The sequence below is a fragment of the Nansenia antarctica genome, assembly GCF_963989245.1.
Source record: "Nansenia antarctica genome assembly, chromosome: 12".
Classification (NCBI taxonomy): Eukaryota; Metazoa; Chordata; class Actinopteri; order Argentiniformes; family Microstomatidae; genus Nansenia; species Nansenia antarctica.
Window position 1 is genome coordinate 7,266,430 of NC_137682.1, and position 18,451 is coordinate 7,284,880.

An 18,451-nucleotide genomic window follows, 5' to 3' on the forward strand; every position below is an offset into this window, starting at 1 on the left:
GAGGCGTGTGACTATGTGGGCCCGGACTAGTTTCTCGAAGCACTTCATGATGATTGGTGTGAGTGCCACCGGGCGGTAGTCGTTTAGGCAGCTCACCGTGCTTTTCTTCGGGACTGGGATGATAGTTGAGGTTTTCAGGCAGGGTGGGATGGTGGCCTGGGACAGGGACTGGTTGAAGATGTTGGTGAAAACCCCGGCCAGCTGGTCGGCGCAGTCCCTCAGCACCCGTCCCAGGACGCCATCCGTCCCTGAGGCTTTCCTGGGGTCCACCGCCTTCAGCACGCGTCTCACTTCATGCTCTGTGAGGGTGAGGCTGCTGAGAGCTGGAGAGAGTGGTGTTTGTGTTGTGGTTACCTCCGTTCGCCCCTCGTCGAACCGGGCGTAGAAGGAGTTCAGCTTTTCCGCCAGCAGGGGGTCGTCCTCTGCGGCTGTGAGCCTGTTGGCTCTGAAGTTTGTCATGTGCTGAACCCCCTGCCACACCCGCCTGGAGTCGTTGCTCAGGAAGCATTCCTCAATCTTCTCTCTGTGGTCTGCCTTGGCCTCCCGGATGCCGCGCTTTAGGTTAGCCCTGGTGGTGCTGTACAGCAGTGTGCCCTTCCCTGCGAAGGCGTTGTCCCTCTCATTGATCAGTTTTTGGACCTTCCCAGTCATCCATGGCTTCGTGTTGGGGTAGACCCGGACCCGTTTGTCCACGGTGACTGAGTTGGTGCAGTTCACTATGTGGTTCAGAACCGACGACGTGAACTGTTCCAGGTCCTCATGCTCATATTCCTGCCATGAGGTGTCATTCAGGCAGATCTGCAGTGGAGCGGACCCTGCTGGCCAGGTTCTGACAGTCTTAGTGGTGATGGGAGCACTTTTCCTCATGGGAGTGTAGGCTGGGATCAGGAGGATTGACACATGGTCAGACATGCCTAGATGAGCTAGCGGTCTAGCCTTGTAAGCATGGTTGAGGTTATTGCTGCCAAAGGAGGGTCAACCAGTTATTAAATCCAAGGGTTCACATACTTTTTCCACTACCCACCCTGCATGTTTACATGGTGTGTTCAATAAAAACATGAACACATATAATTGTTTGTGTGGTATTAGTTTAAGCAGACTGTGTTTGTCTATTGTTGTGACTTAGATGAAGATCAGAACACATTTTATTACCAATTTATGCAGAAATACAGGTAATTCCAAAGGGTTCACATACTTCTTCTTGCAACTGTATGTCTATCGATGTAGCGCTGCCCATCGCTATCAATTTAGCGCAGTCTGATCGTTTGTTTACTTTGTTCTGCTCTTACAAATAGGCAATACGAGTAAACTGGGTAGCTAGCTAAGTAGGTACCATTAGCTGCCTCGTCCAGCCAGTGTCTATCCAATCTCAAGTTGTGCAAAGAAAGGCGTTCCTCTCAACCGTAACCTTTGATTTAGGTTTAAAGAGACAGACACAAAATCAGCCTGTCAAGAAAAGGACTGGAACAGGGAAATATTCTCTGATCAAATAAAGGTCAAATAAAAGAAATAAAAGGCCAAGTGCAGACAGCTCAGGCGTGTCGACATCCGCAAAGTGCCTGGGCCAGACAGCATCCCAGGCTGGGTGCTCAAACGGTACGCGCTGTCTCCCTCTCCACAGCATCGGCAAAACAGATCCACAGACGAGGCCATTGGCACTGCTCTCCACACTGCCCTCACTCACCTGGACAAGAGGTGCTCCTATGTGAAGATGCTGTTCGTAGAATGCTACAATTCAGCATTCGACACCATTGTCCCCTCCAGGCTCGATACCAAGCTCAGACACCTGGGCCTTAACCCTGGTCTATGCGACTGGATCTTGGACTTCCTGTCGGACCAAGACCTCCGCCCTCTAACCCTTAACACAGGAGCCCCCCAAGGCACCCCCACTCTTGAGTCCCCTCCTCTACTCCCTGTACACCTACGACTGCGTGGCCACACACGGCTCCACCTCAGTGATTAAATTCGCTGACGACACAACAGTGATTGGCCTGATCATCGACAACGACGAGACGGCCTACAGGATAGGAGGTTGACCGCCTGACTCAGTACAGCCAGGACAACAACCTCTCTCTCAACACTGACAAGACCAAGGAGCTGGTGGTGGACTTCAGGAGGAAAGGTCCGGAACAGGACCCCATCACCATCAACGGGTCAGCTGTTTTAAGTTCCTTCGCATTCCATAACTCTGATGACCATATCTGGGATGTGCATACCAAACAGGTGGTGAAAAAAGCACAGCAGCGTTTCTTTCACCTCAGACGGTTAAAGAAGTTTGGCATGGGGTCGCAGACCCTGCAGGCCTTCTACAGAGGCACTACCAAGAGTATATTGACTGGGTGCATCACTGCCTGGCATGGCAACTGCACTGCCCTCAACCGCAGAGCGCTACAGAGGGTGATACGGACAGCCAAGCGCATCACCGGATGTAAGCTTCCCTCGATCCAGGATATATACGACAAACGGTGTGTCAGCAAAGCCCGGAGGATCATCAAAGACCCCAGCCATCCCAACCCCAGCCTGTTCGAACCGATGCCATCCAAAAGACAAGGCCTCTTCCGGAGCCTCAGGGCCAAGACTCAGAGACTAACAAACAGCTACTTCCCCCCAGGCGATCAGGCTCTTGAACAAGCCCACTGTAGTCAATCTTCCCCTAGCTCACCCCTTGTACATGGACTACAGCAACCCTAAGCTCATGCCACTAACTACTGTAACTACTGTTCACTACTGTGAACTCTATTATCACTAATGGCACTGCTAGTGCAACCTGTCTTATCTTACCTGCACTATTGCCACCTTATCTTGTAATATGCCTATACTTTTTTGTCACTCATGTCCTCCTGTACTACTGCCACTCTTATCTTGAATTATGCTTGATTTATTATGCCCTACAGTATGTCTTGTCTTGCTGCAATGTAAAGTCCGGATCCGAAGCCTAATAATTGTACTCTGTTACACTTGTGTAATGTGACGTGACAAATAAAGTTGAAAGTTGAAACTATTATATTTGTACATATTGGTTTCACCATTTAAAAATGGCAACATTATATATACACTATACATTTAATATATACTTCAACCTCCCCTAATTGTTTGATTTAAAATCTTAAATCAAATGAATTAAAACTTTTGGAGTATAAAACAAAAAATGCTTCACCGTCTCAATACTTATGGAGGGCACTGTATATCTCTCTTGTCAACATGTTCAGACAGAGATAGACCACATTCACTCCCCACCATTATGTTGAATATGAAATAATAAAAAACAAGAAAACCAACATTATGAAAACATGCTACACATTAGAGTTCAATATGTGTATTTCTCTTTCTTTACAATATATTTTTCAGTAGCTTTTTGTTTTTTGTTTTTTACAGAAAAGGGTTACATTTTGTGAAACTTGACTAGATAAAACAATGACAAAGACGGAATAGCAGCTGTTGAATCAAATTGTCTCAAATTCCCTTTGACTTTTGGAATAAATATATGTACAGCATATCATACAAACATCCCAGTATAACCTACAATATGGTTGTTATGTTGTTGTTGTTGTCTTGGATTTTCTAGGGTACACTGCACTGTACTGTATCTTCCCACCTGCTTGTCCTTTGTTATTTAAGGCAGGGAGGGAATACTTGGGGGGCAAACACAGACCTCTCTCCTTGTTTCCATGCCGACAGTCATACTGTATACAATGAGGCAGAGCACCAACCTTCTATTATTGGGGATGACAAGGCAGAAAAGAGAGTAAATAAGTCATCAAGGAAGAAAACAAAAGGTTGAGATCAATTAGAGCACTGAGCTGGATTTTGTATGAAGCAACATGGGACAGTATAGTGAATATGTTCTATATTTTAACCTGCTGATGTTGCTATATTGGTTGAATGTGAATAGCAATAGGATTAGATTCTAGATATTGACATAGAGGGTGTCTTCACAAAACATTACCAACACTGTAAATTGAACACCTGTCTGTTTTATGAAAATGATCAAATATGTTTTCTCAAAACTGTCAATATTTTCCATTCAATGTTTTCATTTGTCTTGGGGTGCAAACAATGATTCATTTACCTAGCCGGGAAAGCGGTAAGAGTAGCCCTGTAGCCCTGCATCTCACTGGATGCCTGATAGGAGACTAACTCATGACGTGAGCCTACATCCATACCTCAGACGAGAGACCTTGAGGCAACGGTTCATCTTTTTGTGTGATAATGATGTTTGAAGAGGAGAACTGAATGAAAAAATAAATACATAATAATAGTAATAATAATAATCTCCTTTTTGTCCATAGTCCTTGTGTTTTCTCATTCAGCATCGAAACTCCTTGACAGATTACAGTATAACAAACGTTTTGTTTTAGAGCTACGGTGAAGATGAAAGGCCAAAGCTCAAGATCAGACATCCTGAACACAGTTACACAAATCTTCCCCCCATTGAAACTTCTCTCTCATAGTTTGTCATGCTTAGCAAATAGAATGCCCTCCAGCAATGTCCTTTTTTCGCTCTCTTACTGGCTGGCGCACATAAAACCGTCTCTGATAAATATATACAAACAAACAAACACAATGATATGTGGGTCATAATGTAAATAACGTAGATAATAGTTTTTCTTTGTCAGTCCTCTGCATCCGTTGTGGCCCTGTGCCACGTCGGAGGGTGGTCATCCAGAGATCTGGTGATGCAGTCACTCCTCTCTCTCCCGCCTCTGCAAGTGGCTGTCACACCCCATGGTCTTGTCTGTAGGAAGAAGCCTCTATACGTTAGTCTCCAGCCCGTTCATGTCAATGGAGCAGTGCTCCTTGTCCTTGTGCTCCCTCTTGTGGTGGGGCGGTGCGTAGGCTTGTCTCCTCTTCTCCGCCGGTCGTACCCCTTCCTCTAGCTGCATCAGACGAGCCACGTCCGGGGAGAAGGTAGGGTCCTGCCTGCCCCCGTGTAGAGGGGGCTGGTAGCAGCCATTCTTCTGGTAGGTCATCATCTGCTGGATGCTCAGCATGGGCTTGGTCTCGCAGATCAGGGGCACCTGAAGGACACGGTGGCGGAGAAACCAAGTCATCGACAACGTCAGAATTCTCCAATGGTTCTCAATAGAAGAAACGGACGCCATGTCTCATACTGTAGATATTACTGTAGTAATTAATTAATGTCTGTCGCCAATTAACTCAGAATGTCTCATATCACCATAACGAGGAGGACGGACTCCAAACATGACACAAGCGTCTTAGCAATGATCTTGATATCTCTATTCAACAGTAGCATTGGGCGATATGATTGTCCTTTTAGAATCAGGACTGGGAGGAGAGTTTGATCTGAATTGTGTGTAGTTTACAGTATGTGTGTTGTACTGTATGCATTGTTTTACTTGTACATAGTTATGGTTATATGTTGTTGTGGTTTTATTTGTTCTGTCAATAACGTTTTTTCTTTTTTTTTTAAAGAGAAGAAAAGGAAAGTTGTCGGCTTCTGGCATTCTGTTCAATACTCTGTTCAAGTCTGTTTGTATTGTGCACTGCATACCTGCTCGCCTTCCTTGACAAAGTCTTTTCTGCAGATGTGAGCCATGATCCCTGTGGCCAAGGCATCCCCCATCACGTTCACCATGGTTCTGAAGCGGTCCCTGCCACACAGAATGAAGGGTCAGCTTGGTGCCGTACTGAACCTCGGGAATGACCTACAACTCCTATTGCGTTTTGGTCTACAGTGAGAGCACAAGCTATGTAAAGGTACCATTTTCATATTTAGCCTTTCTCAGCCTTTTATTTATAAACTGTAAATGACTGTTTGATATTATGAAGGGATGTCAATAACATGATAAAAACATGAAAACATTTTCACCATGTAGATTCAAGAACATGGCCATATAAACCATACATGGGTTTGACATTAGAAACTCATGAGCGATTCATCATCGATGAAATATGAATACGAACTAGGGTGAAGACATGGCAGAAGGAGTATACTGTACATACAACGCCCAATCCACAGCGATGATGAGTGTGATGTCATCGGTGGGCAGACCCACTGAGGTTAACACAATCACCATGGTGACCAGGCCAGCCTGTGGAATTCCAGCGGCACCAATACTGGCAGCAGTTGCTGTGATACTGGGGAATGAGAGGGAACAAAAAAGTGACCTTGAATGATCACTCAAATACACACAGCCCTGTCATTGTCACAGGTTTGTGACTATTAGAGACAAGAAAGAGGGAGGGTTAGGGTTAGAAATAATAACCTGTCAAATAAAGTAATCATCACCCACAGAAAAACACGATTCACACTTCCTCGTGATTGATTGGATGTCCCATCGGAGAGGGGAGGACACACAGATCGACCGCAGCCAAACGTCAGAGAAAACGGTACGCAAATAAATACCCAAAACTCATAATTGTGGCTTGACAAGCGAGATGAGTAATACAGGTCATATGGGTCTTACCGCCTGGGGATTAGGGAATGAGCACAGTCTGTGACCACGAGGATAGGTCTACTTAATGATATTACAGTTTGATATGTCATTAAATCAGACGGGGGCCATTTGACAGGACCACGGTTACCAGTGTAGGAGCAGTCTACACAGTGAGGACGAATGATTGTGGGGCTGTGGCTCAGAAGGTGGAGCTGACGTCTAACGATCGCAAGGTTGGCGGTTTGATCCCCAGCTGGCCATGTGTCGAGGTATCCTTGGGCCGGGGCCTTGCATGGTAGCTTGCCGCCATCGGTGTGTGAACGAATGGGTGAATGAGAGGTCATTGTAAAGTGCTTTGGAATAAGGAGCTATAGTGCAGTCCAAGCTATAGTGCAGTCCAAGTGCAGTCCATTTACCATTTATGACGAGGGGTGAGTGGTGTGTGTGTGTGTGTGTGTGTGTATCTGTCTGTCTGTCCGCCTGTTCTGGGCAAACACACTGATCGAGTTAAAGTCAGGGATCAGTGGGAAGGTCAATCGTCACATTTACGTTCATCTACGGTACTCTACGTGTTTCATATAATAATCCCTGAATATTCACTAATTCTGCATTAAATGTGTGACAGCAGATGAATTGCTGTGTTGCACTCAAACAACAATTGTGGTAACCTCAACTACATTTTTGACTAATCAAAAAAATACACATCTGCCTATTAGTGCTAGAAACTGTTTTTTTTCAGGATAACAGAAAAGGATGAAACCCTCACATGTCCAGACTGGATGGTCTGGTTTAAAATGGCCACCTCTCTCTACACTATGTGCATACACACATATGTGAAAAGGTCTGGTGAAAATGTCCCCAAGTAGGGCAAAGTCATTTGTCAGTTTTTGTTTTCAATGATAATGTCATTGAAATCCAAAAATAGTTGAAAATTGCTGTTGCAGGTCCTTTGAATGTTGGTACACCTCAAACCAAATACTGGAGAAACTCGCTCTGAATCAAAACAGATGCGTTTGCTACCAACGCGTTCTGTCGAAAGAACATCGCTATGAACATCTAACTGCATGTTTAGCACATCACAACATGCTGATGATACAACATGCCAAAAACACATAACTACACATAATTAGATGATCACACAGTCCTTGCTTTTGAACACGTCCTAAAACGTAAGTTTGTTTACAAGCGATGTACTACTAACCCAGTAGCCGAGAAGCAGGATGGCAGACGATACAATGAATCCAATTCACAAACTATAAGTATTTTGTGATCCTAAAACTGTTGTTTGTTATATTGACTGGGCTGTTCAACACTTAAACTTTCGTAATATAAAAAAACAAACAGAAAACACATTTATGAAGAAAAAAAAAGCTTTTTGGTTATTTGCACGAGTTGAGAATTGCAGACCTTTTCGCCAGACCGTGTCACATATACGACATACCTGATGGTGATGATCTGGCCAAAGTCCAGCTCATAGTTGTTGACCTGGGCGATGAAGATGGCTGCCACGGCCTCGTAGAGCGCCGTGCCATCCATGTTGATGGTGGCGCCTACAGGGAGTACAAAGCGGATGATGCGCCGGTCGATGTGGTTGTTCTCAAGGAGGCACTTGAAGGTGATAGGCAGAGTGGCAGAGCTGTGGAGGAGACAGGCGACCTCGGTCAAACAGTTAAAGTACTTGGAAGTATGAGGTGTTCTGAGCAAGCACACTGCATCAAGTGCAGTTCAAGTATATGAACATATATTTTACCCAGGTCAGAGGACTCTCTTGTAATATAGTGTGCATAATAATACCCTACCTTTCTTTTAATTTCTCTTGGGTAAGTTTACTTTCACTGTCTGAAATAGTCTCTGTTTCTTAATAAACCCATTAAATAACAAAGAATTATACAACAGTTATTTCCGACCAAGTAATTTGATTGGACAAGAGGCATTCCATGAGTGCTGATATACAGTATAACAGCACTGGGACTTTTAACTATATTATCACTCCGCCGCACAGATGTTCTACTAAATGACTGTTAATTAGACTACATGTTTGTGTTCAGGTTACTAGGCAAAAGTCCATTTGAAGTTCAGTTGGGGAATAATTTTCCGTTTATTTTTATGATTAAATAAACAAACAAATCATAATCTGTTGTCGCTTATTACTGTTAACTAATATATCGCGCTGTAGAACTGTTGTATAAACTGTTGTTAAATCAGGAAACAGAGTTGTTCTGTAAGTGTTCCTCAATTTGCAGTTTCGAGGTCGTGCTGTTATACTGAATATCAGCACAGCTGTGATTCGGTCGTAGGTACGATGCATCAGGAAATAATTGCTTAATTATTTCCTGATGCATGCAGCTGTGGCAAAGCTGAACCCCCCCCAGACGACCAATCTGTCACACTCTTCACCACTGATGTGTGCTGCATACTGAGAAAGGTGAGTGCACACAAGGCTACTGATCCTAACGGCATCCATGGCTGTGTGCTCAGAGCGTGCACTGAGCAGCTGGCCCTAGGTCTTCACTGACATTTCTTAAGCTTGTTTATATTTGGCCATGGGGTTAAGGAGTACATTGATCAGGGGTTCGCTACAGGCCGATAGTATCACATAGAAACATTCAGGCAATCAGTCAGGAGGAAGAACAGCCATTATAAACCATTAAAATAGGAGATAAAGGGTTGCCACTTTTTTAGAAAGTGCTCACTAGACCCTCGAAGTGTTGAAAAAGTAATCATGTCAACCTCGTTGGAATGGACTTATCGCTAAGCCATTCCATTATCGCCCCCTTTGAAAACTCAGACAAACAAACAACGCTTCACTGACAGTGACTGACTGACCGACCGTCACTGGATGACATTCAATGACAAGAATATTTAGGTAGTCCATTTGGCCTTTATTCATTCTCTGATAAAAGCGTGAGAGTGGAGCGTGGTAGCGCCTCCTGCGTTTCAATGTTGTATTGTCACGGACGTAAATTTAAACACCACTGCACGGGCCACATTAAAATGTTTGTCCGAATTTATTGGCGGGCCGGGTTAAAACTCTTCACGGGCCGCGTCTGGCCCGCGGGCCATGTAATTGACATGTGTGGTGTAGGACATCACTGAAGGCCTAGGTGTGAAATGCACCGCCCGCCACTGGCCTTATGTAAAGGTCTTACAGTACATTAGCTCAAAGTTCCCAGAGGGTTAGGCTTTTACACGGAAGGCTTCAGGTCTCTGGGACCAGCCTCTTTCCGGCAACTTAACTGGCTTCCAGTTGAGAAGAGGGTCACTCACATCAGGTTAGGCCTGACACATAAGATAGTACTAAATAATGGCCCAACCTATTTGGCCGACTACTTTAGCCGGTTCAGTGACAGGCACAACTATGCAACCAGAAGAGGGAATACAGACTTTATTTTACCTAAATTCCGAACAGCAATGGGTACTAATACATGTTTATTAACAGCAGCTTCAGAATGGAACAAGCTTCCAGTGGCCCTAAAAAGCTTAGAGGGAGAGGTAAGCTTTAAACGTGCACCAAAAGAACTGGCTAGCCAGTGAAATGACAGAGTAGAAACACGTCATAGGTAGGGAGTGCAGGGAATTTGTGTAACTATCTATGTTTGTTTTTTAGGGTTTTTATCATGTTCTGTAAATTTGTTTTATGGTAACTGTCTGACCTGTCCTCAATCAGGGACCATGATGGAAATAAGCGCTTGCGCTTTATCATGTGTTTTTAATCCCTTGGAAACTGTCTTTTTAATTCCACAATAAATCAAATCAAATCAAATCAAATCAAACAGATGCTCAAGGTTCCACACCTAAACCTCCAGAGGGGGTTTCCAGAGGAGTGTTTACCTGGAGGACGTGGCCAGGGAGATGAGCAGGGCCTGCAGGATGCCCCGGATGTAGACGATGGGGCTCTTCTTGGTGATGAAGAAGTACATGGCGGGCAGGATGAAGAGGCCGTGCAGCACCAGGCCCATCACCACAGTGATGGCATAGAAGCCCAGCTTCTTCCCCATGGCTGATGGGTCATCCATTTCCAGGATTTTCCCCGCCACCAGGAACACAATCCCGAACGGGAAGTACCTGCGGAATTACAGGGAGTTACGTTACAATGTTATTTGGAGTTTGACTGCTATTTGACTTTCTCAACTCTTACCATATGACGATGGCGACAATCTTCAGAACAGCCTCGTTCAAGCTCTGGCAGAAGTTGACCAAGGCGCTGCCGTTGGGTCCCATCCTACCAAGCATGATACCTAGAGGAGGATAATAAACAGTGTCCTACTCAGGGAATATTCACCAAGAGATATGCTGTGACGTCAAATGATCACCTGGCACACAGAGTGGACAATGAACACAGTACATGGACACATGGAACACAAAGTGCATCAATGGAAAACATTAGTTGCAATCTGAACTCTGTTTGCGTGCGTGCGAGTGTGTGTGTATATGAGGTTGATCAGGAATGACAAGTCACCCACCCATGGTGGCAGAGAAGATGACGATCCCCAGGACGTTCATGCCGTCGCTGGTGCCTGGGAGTGAGCGCATCAATATGTCCGGAGGCGGCGTCAGGTCCAGGGAGAAGTTCTGGATGTCAGTGCCGTTGTCGTCCTGGATGCCATAGATGAAGACCCTCCGTGTGGTGCTTTCCGTCAGGTCTGCGACCACCGTGGGCTTGGGAGACTTCATGATGGGGATGCTGTTGGTGCGGTACTAAGAGACCAGGGGAGACATTCAAATTAGGCTAATACTAAAAGAGCCAAAGATAGCCATATGATAACATAGTCTATTATATTGGTGTAAGTAATGTGTGCTACAGTATGTGTGTTCTGTCTGTTATTCTTTTTTTATCAATAAAGAAATTAAAATAAAACAGTATATAAACAGTATGTACATGTTGTAGCAACCCTCTCGACTGCGACCTAGGATGAGACCCATTCTGGCATCAGGGCCGAGTAGCTGCAGGTCAAACTCAGCACCATGGACAGCGCCCATTCCAGCCCCTGGGCAGAGGAGATGCAGGGAAACCCCACAGCTCTGCACAGCTGCCCTGCATCCCCCAATTAGCGGCGGTGCGGCGGGAAACCAGCCGAGAGCTCGTTGGCGCAATGCGGCACACCTGTGTCCCCTCACAGGAGGCACATAAAGAAGGCAGGAACCAGCAGACAGGGGAGCGGCCAAGACAGAAGCACGTGTGTTGGGGGGGAGTGAAAGCCGGACTACGGCATTGTATCTGTGATATGATCTGTGATCATGTTAATTGTTCTGTTCTGCTGCCAGACCGAGGCTCAGTGACGGTTGGAGAGACCCCCCCCGGCAGCACAAGAGATAGATCCAGCAGAGACTGGGTCAACCAGTAGCCACTGAGCCACCCCAGGCTAGCCACCAACCGGACGTACGCCCCCTAGAGGAGGAACCTTGGTTGGATTATGCTTCTCTCCCCCCTCCCCCCCCCCCCCCTTCTCAGTTTGAGTAACGCCGAGAACCCCTAAACTGGCCTTATTCCCCTTGTTCTTTTATAGTTCATAAAATACACCTAGAGCGGCTAACTGTCCCTCCTGTTTTGTGTCGTCTCTGGTTCGTGTGTGTGTTACGGTACATGTGGGAAAACTAGGGTTAGGGTTAGGTGCTACGTCGACTTGGTACATGCTGGCATGTCTAACCCTAATCCTAACCCTAACCTTAACCGTAGCACCCTAGCACCTAACCCTAGTTTTCCCACATGTACCGTATTCCCACATGTGCACTTTTTCCCCGGTCTCAGTGAGAGGGATGCCACAATGTGCAGCAAAAGATTCATGTTGGGATGAGACACAGAACTGAATTGGATAAGAATGTTTCATAGACTTTATTCCTACTTTATAAAGTATTATTTAGTATTTTGAACATGTTCACTTTCATTGGGTCAGTCTTGTCATTCTCACTTTTCACCTCCTACTCTCGCACTTGACTTACTTTCATGCATTAGCAGTTTGCTGAGATTATAGAGTGATATAATTATAGAGCAGTTAGCAGAGATTATAGAGTGATATAATGATGCATTCATGCCGCTTACCTGTTGAAAGGTAGCTTGAACCAAGTTGGCTGGGAACATGTTGCTGGAAGGGAGACATTTGAAAATGGTTACAAATGGGAACTTTGAGATGAGAGCATGATTAGCATTATTATTGTCAGTATTGTCACTTGGTAGAGGTACTCCACTGCCCATTGCACCTAACAATTACCCCCTACCATAACCATGTTCCAATAAATCATGGAGCATTAATGCTTTTATTTATTGTAAACACAGAGTATTCATCTATGTTTAGAGGTCTGCAGGGTTTCCTGCAAAGGCATAAGAAAGGATAACAACCCACACTTGTTAACATCACTGTATCACTGTAAAAACAAACAAAAATAATCTTGCTTCTTCTAGTATTTTAATTGCCAATGGCTTCTGGCCCAAGCATAGATTACAAAGCATAGTCGTTTTGGATAAAGGCATCAGGCTAAATGCCCGAAATGTAAATGTAACATGCCTGTAGTCGTTTTAATAAATAAAAGCAGGGGCAAACACCAAAATGCCTCAGTTTGACTGCTTCTGCAATTATGAATTCAAACTACCACAGTTCAATTCAAGCAAGTGTGTTTTTTCCTTCGATAGAGGCTGAACAATCACATGGTTCTGAGTGAGTTGAGCACGCCAACCCCCCTTTCAATTCTAATTCCCTCTGATCTAATAAAAGACAAGGTTATATGCTTTGGTCACGCTAGGCTGCTCTGGCATATGTTACAAAATCGCTCAGGAGAGGAAGAGGAAGGATGAGAGTCAGAGGTGTAATCTCCTCCTCCTATGATCGTTGCCTCTCACAGATGGAACAGAGGGAAAGGGAGAGGAGGGGGGAGGAGAGAGGGAGGAGAAGGGAGGGAGAGGGAGGGTGGTTAGAGGGTGTTTTGAGGTAAAGGGTAAGGATTTAGGGCTTGTTGCTGTTCTCCTGACTCTCCCCATGCCTTAATTCACTTCCAGTACCAGTCTCCCTGTCTCTCTGGGAAGAAGGGGTACACTGGTAGGTATATGTGGCTGTTTACATGAATTATGGATATATGGACCACATCAACTATGATGTTGAGTATCCCTTTGATTGTGTACAGGCCTACTCTACTTTGATGCCCTGGACTGCATGCAGGTTTTGGGTAAAGCAAGAAATAGATGAAAGGTTCTAAATATATAGTTTGACTGTCTATTCCTAAGGGAATTCTAATTGGCAATGTTTGCTAGGCACAGACAGTACGTAAACATAAATCAGGAAGTAAAAACACAATTAGGATGTCTACTACTACCATGCTCAGATTCTGAGAAAATGGGCTTTAGTGCTTTATAATTCCATATGGTATACAAATAGTAGAGTTTCTGAGTCACTCGGTGGGGTATTTCTCTTATCAAATGATTCACATTATATCTAAAAAGTAGTGTTTTGTAGGCACGACAGGGTGAGAAATTCAATTACTTTGACCGGATGATGACAGAGACATACAGTACGATTTTGACTACTGGCTTCCTAAGAGGATTATCTGCACAATTGACATATTCTCATACCTCTTGGAAACATATTTTATTTTTAGGATTGGACACCCTACAATTACATTTGAACAAGGCAATATTTGAAGGACAGATTAATTAACATTAACAGTAAATGCTAATCGTTTTTGTAAACAGTTTTATGTCAGTCAAATGTAATTGACTTATTATCCAGCGTGACAATAGGACAGTCTCTTTTCATCATCAGTATACAGTGTATATATATATAAGTAGTCTATGTAGATATCATGACAAGTTATGTCACCTCGCTTATCGTCTAAGTTGGAGAGCAGAACAGGCTAATAAAACATACTCTCTGGATCAGACCTGGACATCAATCTAATCTGAGTACATTACATACTACACACCACACATTTAACACACACACACACACACACACACGCACACACACACACACACACATAAGCGCACATATACTGTACATGCTGGCATTATAGATGAAGGCTCCAAAGGAGCTTTGCGAGAGATAAATCCTGAGCACAGCTGTGCACTGAGACAGAAATCCCCCACCGAGCACACAATGAAACCGTCAGCGAGCTTCACCGTAGCTGCAGGTAGATTTGCACATGGTCTCCTAGTTTCACATTACCATGTACGTTTTACAGTGGCTTGAGCAAAACTATTATTTCGGGGTAATAAAACAAACCCACTGTTTAGGAGCATGAATCATTGTACAGGTATCTTTTATTCTGGAGTTTCTGATGTTAAGCATAACATAAAAGCAAAGAGAAGGTCAGCAGCTCTAATGAAAACAAACTTCTGTATAAAAAAAATGTCATCAAATACAGTTTTTGCTGTGTATTTCATTACTCCGTAGCATTAAGTAGCAGTAATAAATCAGTTACTACGTCGTAACTAAGTGCCAGTGCCTCTGTATAGGACCTGTGGTGGCTGGTGAGGTCTCTCTGCAGGGGACGGACTCTGGGTCTAACTGTAGCTCGTTTGTCGCCTATCCCTGTGCCGTCCCGTGCCACCTCGCCCATGCTGATTAGCTTAGCTCAAGTGACAGAGGAGGCATTAGGCTTTAACTCTCTGACCTTATAACAATTCTCCACATGCGACATACAGGTTAAGAGATCACACCCACAGTTTGGCGGATGCTACAGGTTAAACGAATCACATGAGTCGATAATGCAGTTTAGTACGCTCTGATGAACTTTCATCGGTTGTCACCTTACAGGTCAGTAACAGACAGTGGGGGGGGTCAGAAGACTAGACAAGGGTCCTAATGATTTTCTCCGTCTAAGAGAGGCCTGATGGGGCCCAGGACAACCGCCTTCCAGCAAAGCCAGGCTTCAGCATATCAACACAGAGGCTTATAGAGAGGCTTGACCTAGTCATAGGTCATGGGTCATAACGAGGGTAAGGATGATGTTCTCTTACCGAATAAGATCCAGGAGGGCGTCAGCGGAGCTCATGATTGGCTTGCTGCTCTCCTCTGAGTCCTCCTTCTGAGCGGCGCCCCCTGGGTGGATGACTGAAACCATGACGATGCCGACCACCACAGCCACGAAAGTGGTCCACAGGTAGTAGGAGATGGTCATGATGCCCAGGCGGCTGGAGCACTTGGCATCCAACGCTGCCAAACCAGACATCAAACTAGAGAGAGAGAGAGAGGGGTGGGGGGGAGCGGGGTCAGGCTGGCAAGCAGAACTCAGTCGAAGGCAACGGTACATTGATTTCAATGTTAGTTGGCCTAATGCAGAATATACTCAGAAATCAATAAGGTAGATTAATATCGCATTGACATTTTGTGGTACACTGTGATATTCATTCAAAATTAAACCGTTTTCTCCCACTCAATCCTTGAAGGCATGAGTTAGAAATGTCTTGCATTCCAATTCATACTATGGCACTGTTACTGTAGGGTAAATCATTACATCGATTTTTTTTACATTGAATTTTCATATTTTATTGAATTTATTCACATTGAATTTTCATAATTTATTGAACATTTATTCAAATCAACTTACAACAAATACATCTGACTAACCAGGGATGGAGCGACATGAAGGTAGCAGCTATAGGCCAGTAGAAACACACATTCAAGCGGTTCGTCTGTGTCTTCCGAGTGCTGGTTGATAAATCAAACTCAACTCAACGTGATTGGAATCCCAACCAGCTTATAAACTCCTCTAGACAGAGGAGCCAGTGTTTTGATGTCAGCATCCTTAAGAAACCTTTGACTAAACCAGAGAGAAGCCCTTTACATAAGACACTGCCACAGATGTCTCTGAGCCCGTATGTGACTCTCGGAATGTTTCATGTTAGAGCAGAGAGAGAGCACACACACACACACAAATGTAAACACTCCCTCTCTTGATGTCTAAGCCACCTCTCTACCAAACACCTAGAGACACAACTAAGCAGCAATAACCCATGGAGCAGGTGGAAAGGGCTACACATTATCTCTGACTTCAAAGAGAGCCCCTCAGACGAGCTGAACAGCTTCTATGCCTGCTTTGAACAGGACCACCCTAACCTCCTAGAGAGAATTCACAACACGGATGGCACAAAAGAAGCTCTGATCATCACCGAGGAAGATGCGCGTGAGGTTTTCAAGTGCAGAAATATACACAAAGCAGCCGGACCGGATGGAATCCCTGGCCGGGTGCTTAAAGTGTGCGAACAGAACAGTTGGCTTTTATCTTTCCCATCATATTCAACCTCTCACTCTCCACAGGCATAGTGCCTTCCTTCAAGTCATCTGTCATCATCCAGGTACCGAAAAAAGGGTAAGGTTACATGCCTAAAATGACTGTTGCTCTCACCCCCATAGTATGTCAATAATTTGAGAAGATTAGCAAGGTCCTGATCTGCAGGGAGCTATACCACCCTTCCTAGACCCTCACCAATTTGTCTACCAAGGAAACAGATTGACAGACGTCATCGGCACACGGCACTACACACAGCCCTCACCCACCACGACAAGAGTAACTCCAATGTTACATTTACATTTTTGGCATTTAGCAGACGCCTTATTCCAAAGCGACTTACAATCAATACATTTGAATGCTAAGCATGTGAATCATCCGTCCACCATTCGTGGCAGGAAGAGTAATCCAGCTCAGGCCCGGGGCCATTGATGGAAGGAAAAACCTTCTTCTATCACCTTCTTCTAAAACCTAGTTGTTGTTGTTGTTTTTTGTTTTTATACTGGAGGAACAGAGAAACAGTACAAGGGGGGCAATAGAAGTTCTTGGGGACACAGTAGAGGGGAAAGCGGGTGTCTTTAGGAGACGTAGTGCTGAGGGGCAGAAGATGTCTCAGGAGGAGCAGTTAAGGTGTAACCTGAAGAGATGTGAGGATGCTGTTTGTAGACGCCAGTTCAGCATTCAACACCTTAATTAATTTAATTAATTTTGCCATTTAGCAGACGCTTTTAATCCAAAGCGACTTACAATTACGAATTACAGGGACATTCCCCCTGGAGTAACTGAGGGCTAAGTGCCTTACTCAAGGGCACACTAGTAGTGGTGTGGTTTCAGGCGGGATTTGAACTCACAACCTTCCGATCCCAAGTCCAACTCACTATCCACTAGACCACCACTACCTTAGTCCCCTCCAGACTCTATAGTAAGCTCAGGGACCAAGGCATCAACCCCAGCCTACGCAACGGGATCCTGGACTTCCTGTCGGTCCGACAACAAGTAGTGAAGATGGGCTCTAAGGCCACCGCCCCTCTGACCAACAGCACAGGAGCCCTTCAAGGCTGTGTACTAAGCCCCCTCCTCTACTCCCTGTACACCCACGACTGCGTGGACACTCACAGCTCCAACACGGTAATCAAGTTCACCGATGTCACGATAGTGATTGGGCCTGATCACCGACAGCACTGAGACGGTTTACAGAAGTGAGGTTGACCGCCTGGCCCAGTATAGCCAAGCCAATAACCTCAGTCTCAGCGCTGACAAGACCAAGGAGCTGGTGATGGACTTCAGGAAAAAGAGGCAGACACAGGGACCCCATCACCATCAACGGGGTCTGCTGTGGAGTGAATTAACAGAATCAAGTTCCTGGGGGTTCACATCTCCAACGACCTCACCTGGGATGAACACACCAACCAAGTGGGGAAAAAAGCACAACGTCGCCTCTTTCATCTCAGGCATCTGAAAAGGTTTGGGCCTAAGATACTGGGGGCCTTCTTCAGAGGCACAACAGAGAGCATCCTGACAGGTTATTTTATTTTATTTTATTTAACCTTTATTTTACCAGGCGAGACAATTAAGAACAAAATTCTTATTTACAATGCCGGCCTGCCTCATAAGGGGAAAGGGGAGGAGGGCTGAAAGATAAAACAAAGCACTTAAAACCACAATTAAATCGACAATTAAATGAGATGCCACAAAACAACAATAAGCATTAAACACAGGCATGTGACACGAACAATACAACAAAAGCACATTAAGACTAGAATACAACAGTAAGCACGAAATGCAGACAGGCAACACAAACCAATGCAATACAACAAAACGCACTGGGACACAGC

At 44.9% G+C, this 18,451-nt stretch overlaps 1 protein-coding gene across 1 annotated transcript in view; it reads right to left on the bottom strand.

Moving 5' to 3' along the window:
• Positions 1-4,751: 4,751 nt before the first annotated feature.
• Positions 4,752-18,451, bottom strand: part of LOC308168400 (excitatory amino acid transporter 5-like) — a gene marked incomplete at both ends in the record, with an annotated part of 32,904 nt that continues 19,204 nt past the window's right edge. The window contains 9 exons of the mRNA XM_080542971.1: positions 4,752-5,018; positions 5,513-5,612; positions 5,965-6,099; positions 7,840-8,034; positions 10,230-10,463; positions 10,537-10,636; positions 10,862-11,096; positions 12,439-12,481; positions 15,346-15,561. Coding sequence (XP_080399097.1) covers positions 4,752-5,018; positions 5,513-5,612; positions 5,965-6,099; positions 7,840-8,034; positions 10,230-10,463; positions 10,537-10,636; positions 10,862-11,096; positions 12,439-12,481; positions 15,346-15,561 — 1,525 coding nt within the window. The remainder of the gene's footprint in view (positions 5,019-5,512; positions 5,613-5,964; positions 6,100-7,839; positions 8,035-10,229; positions 10,464-10,536; positions 10,637-10,861; positions 11,097-12,438; positions 12,482-15,345; positions 15,562-18,451) is intronic.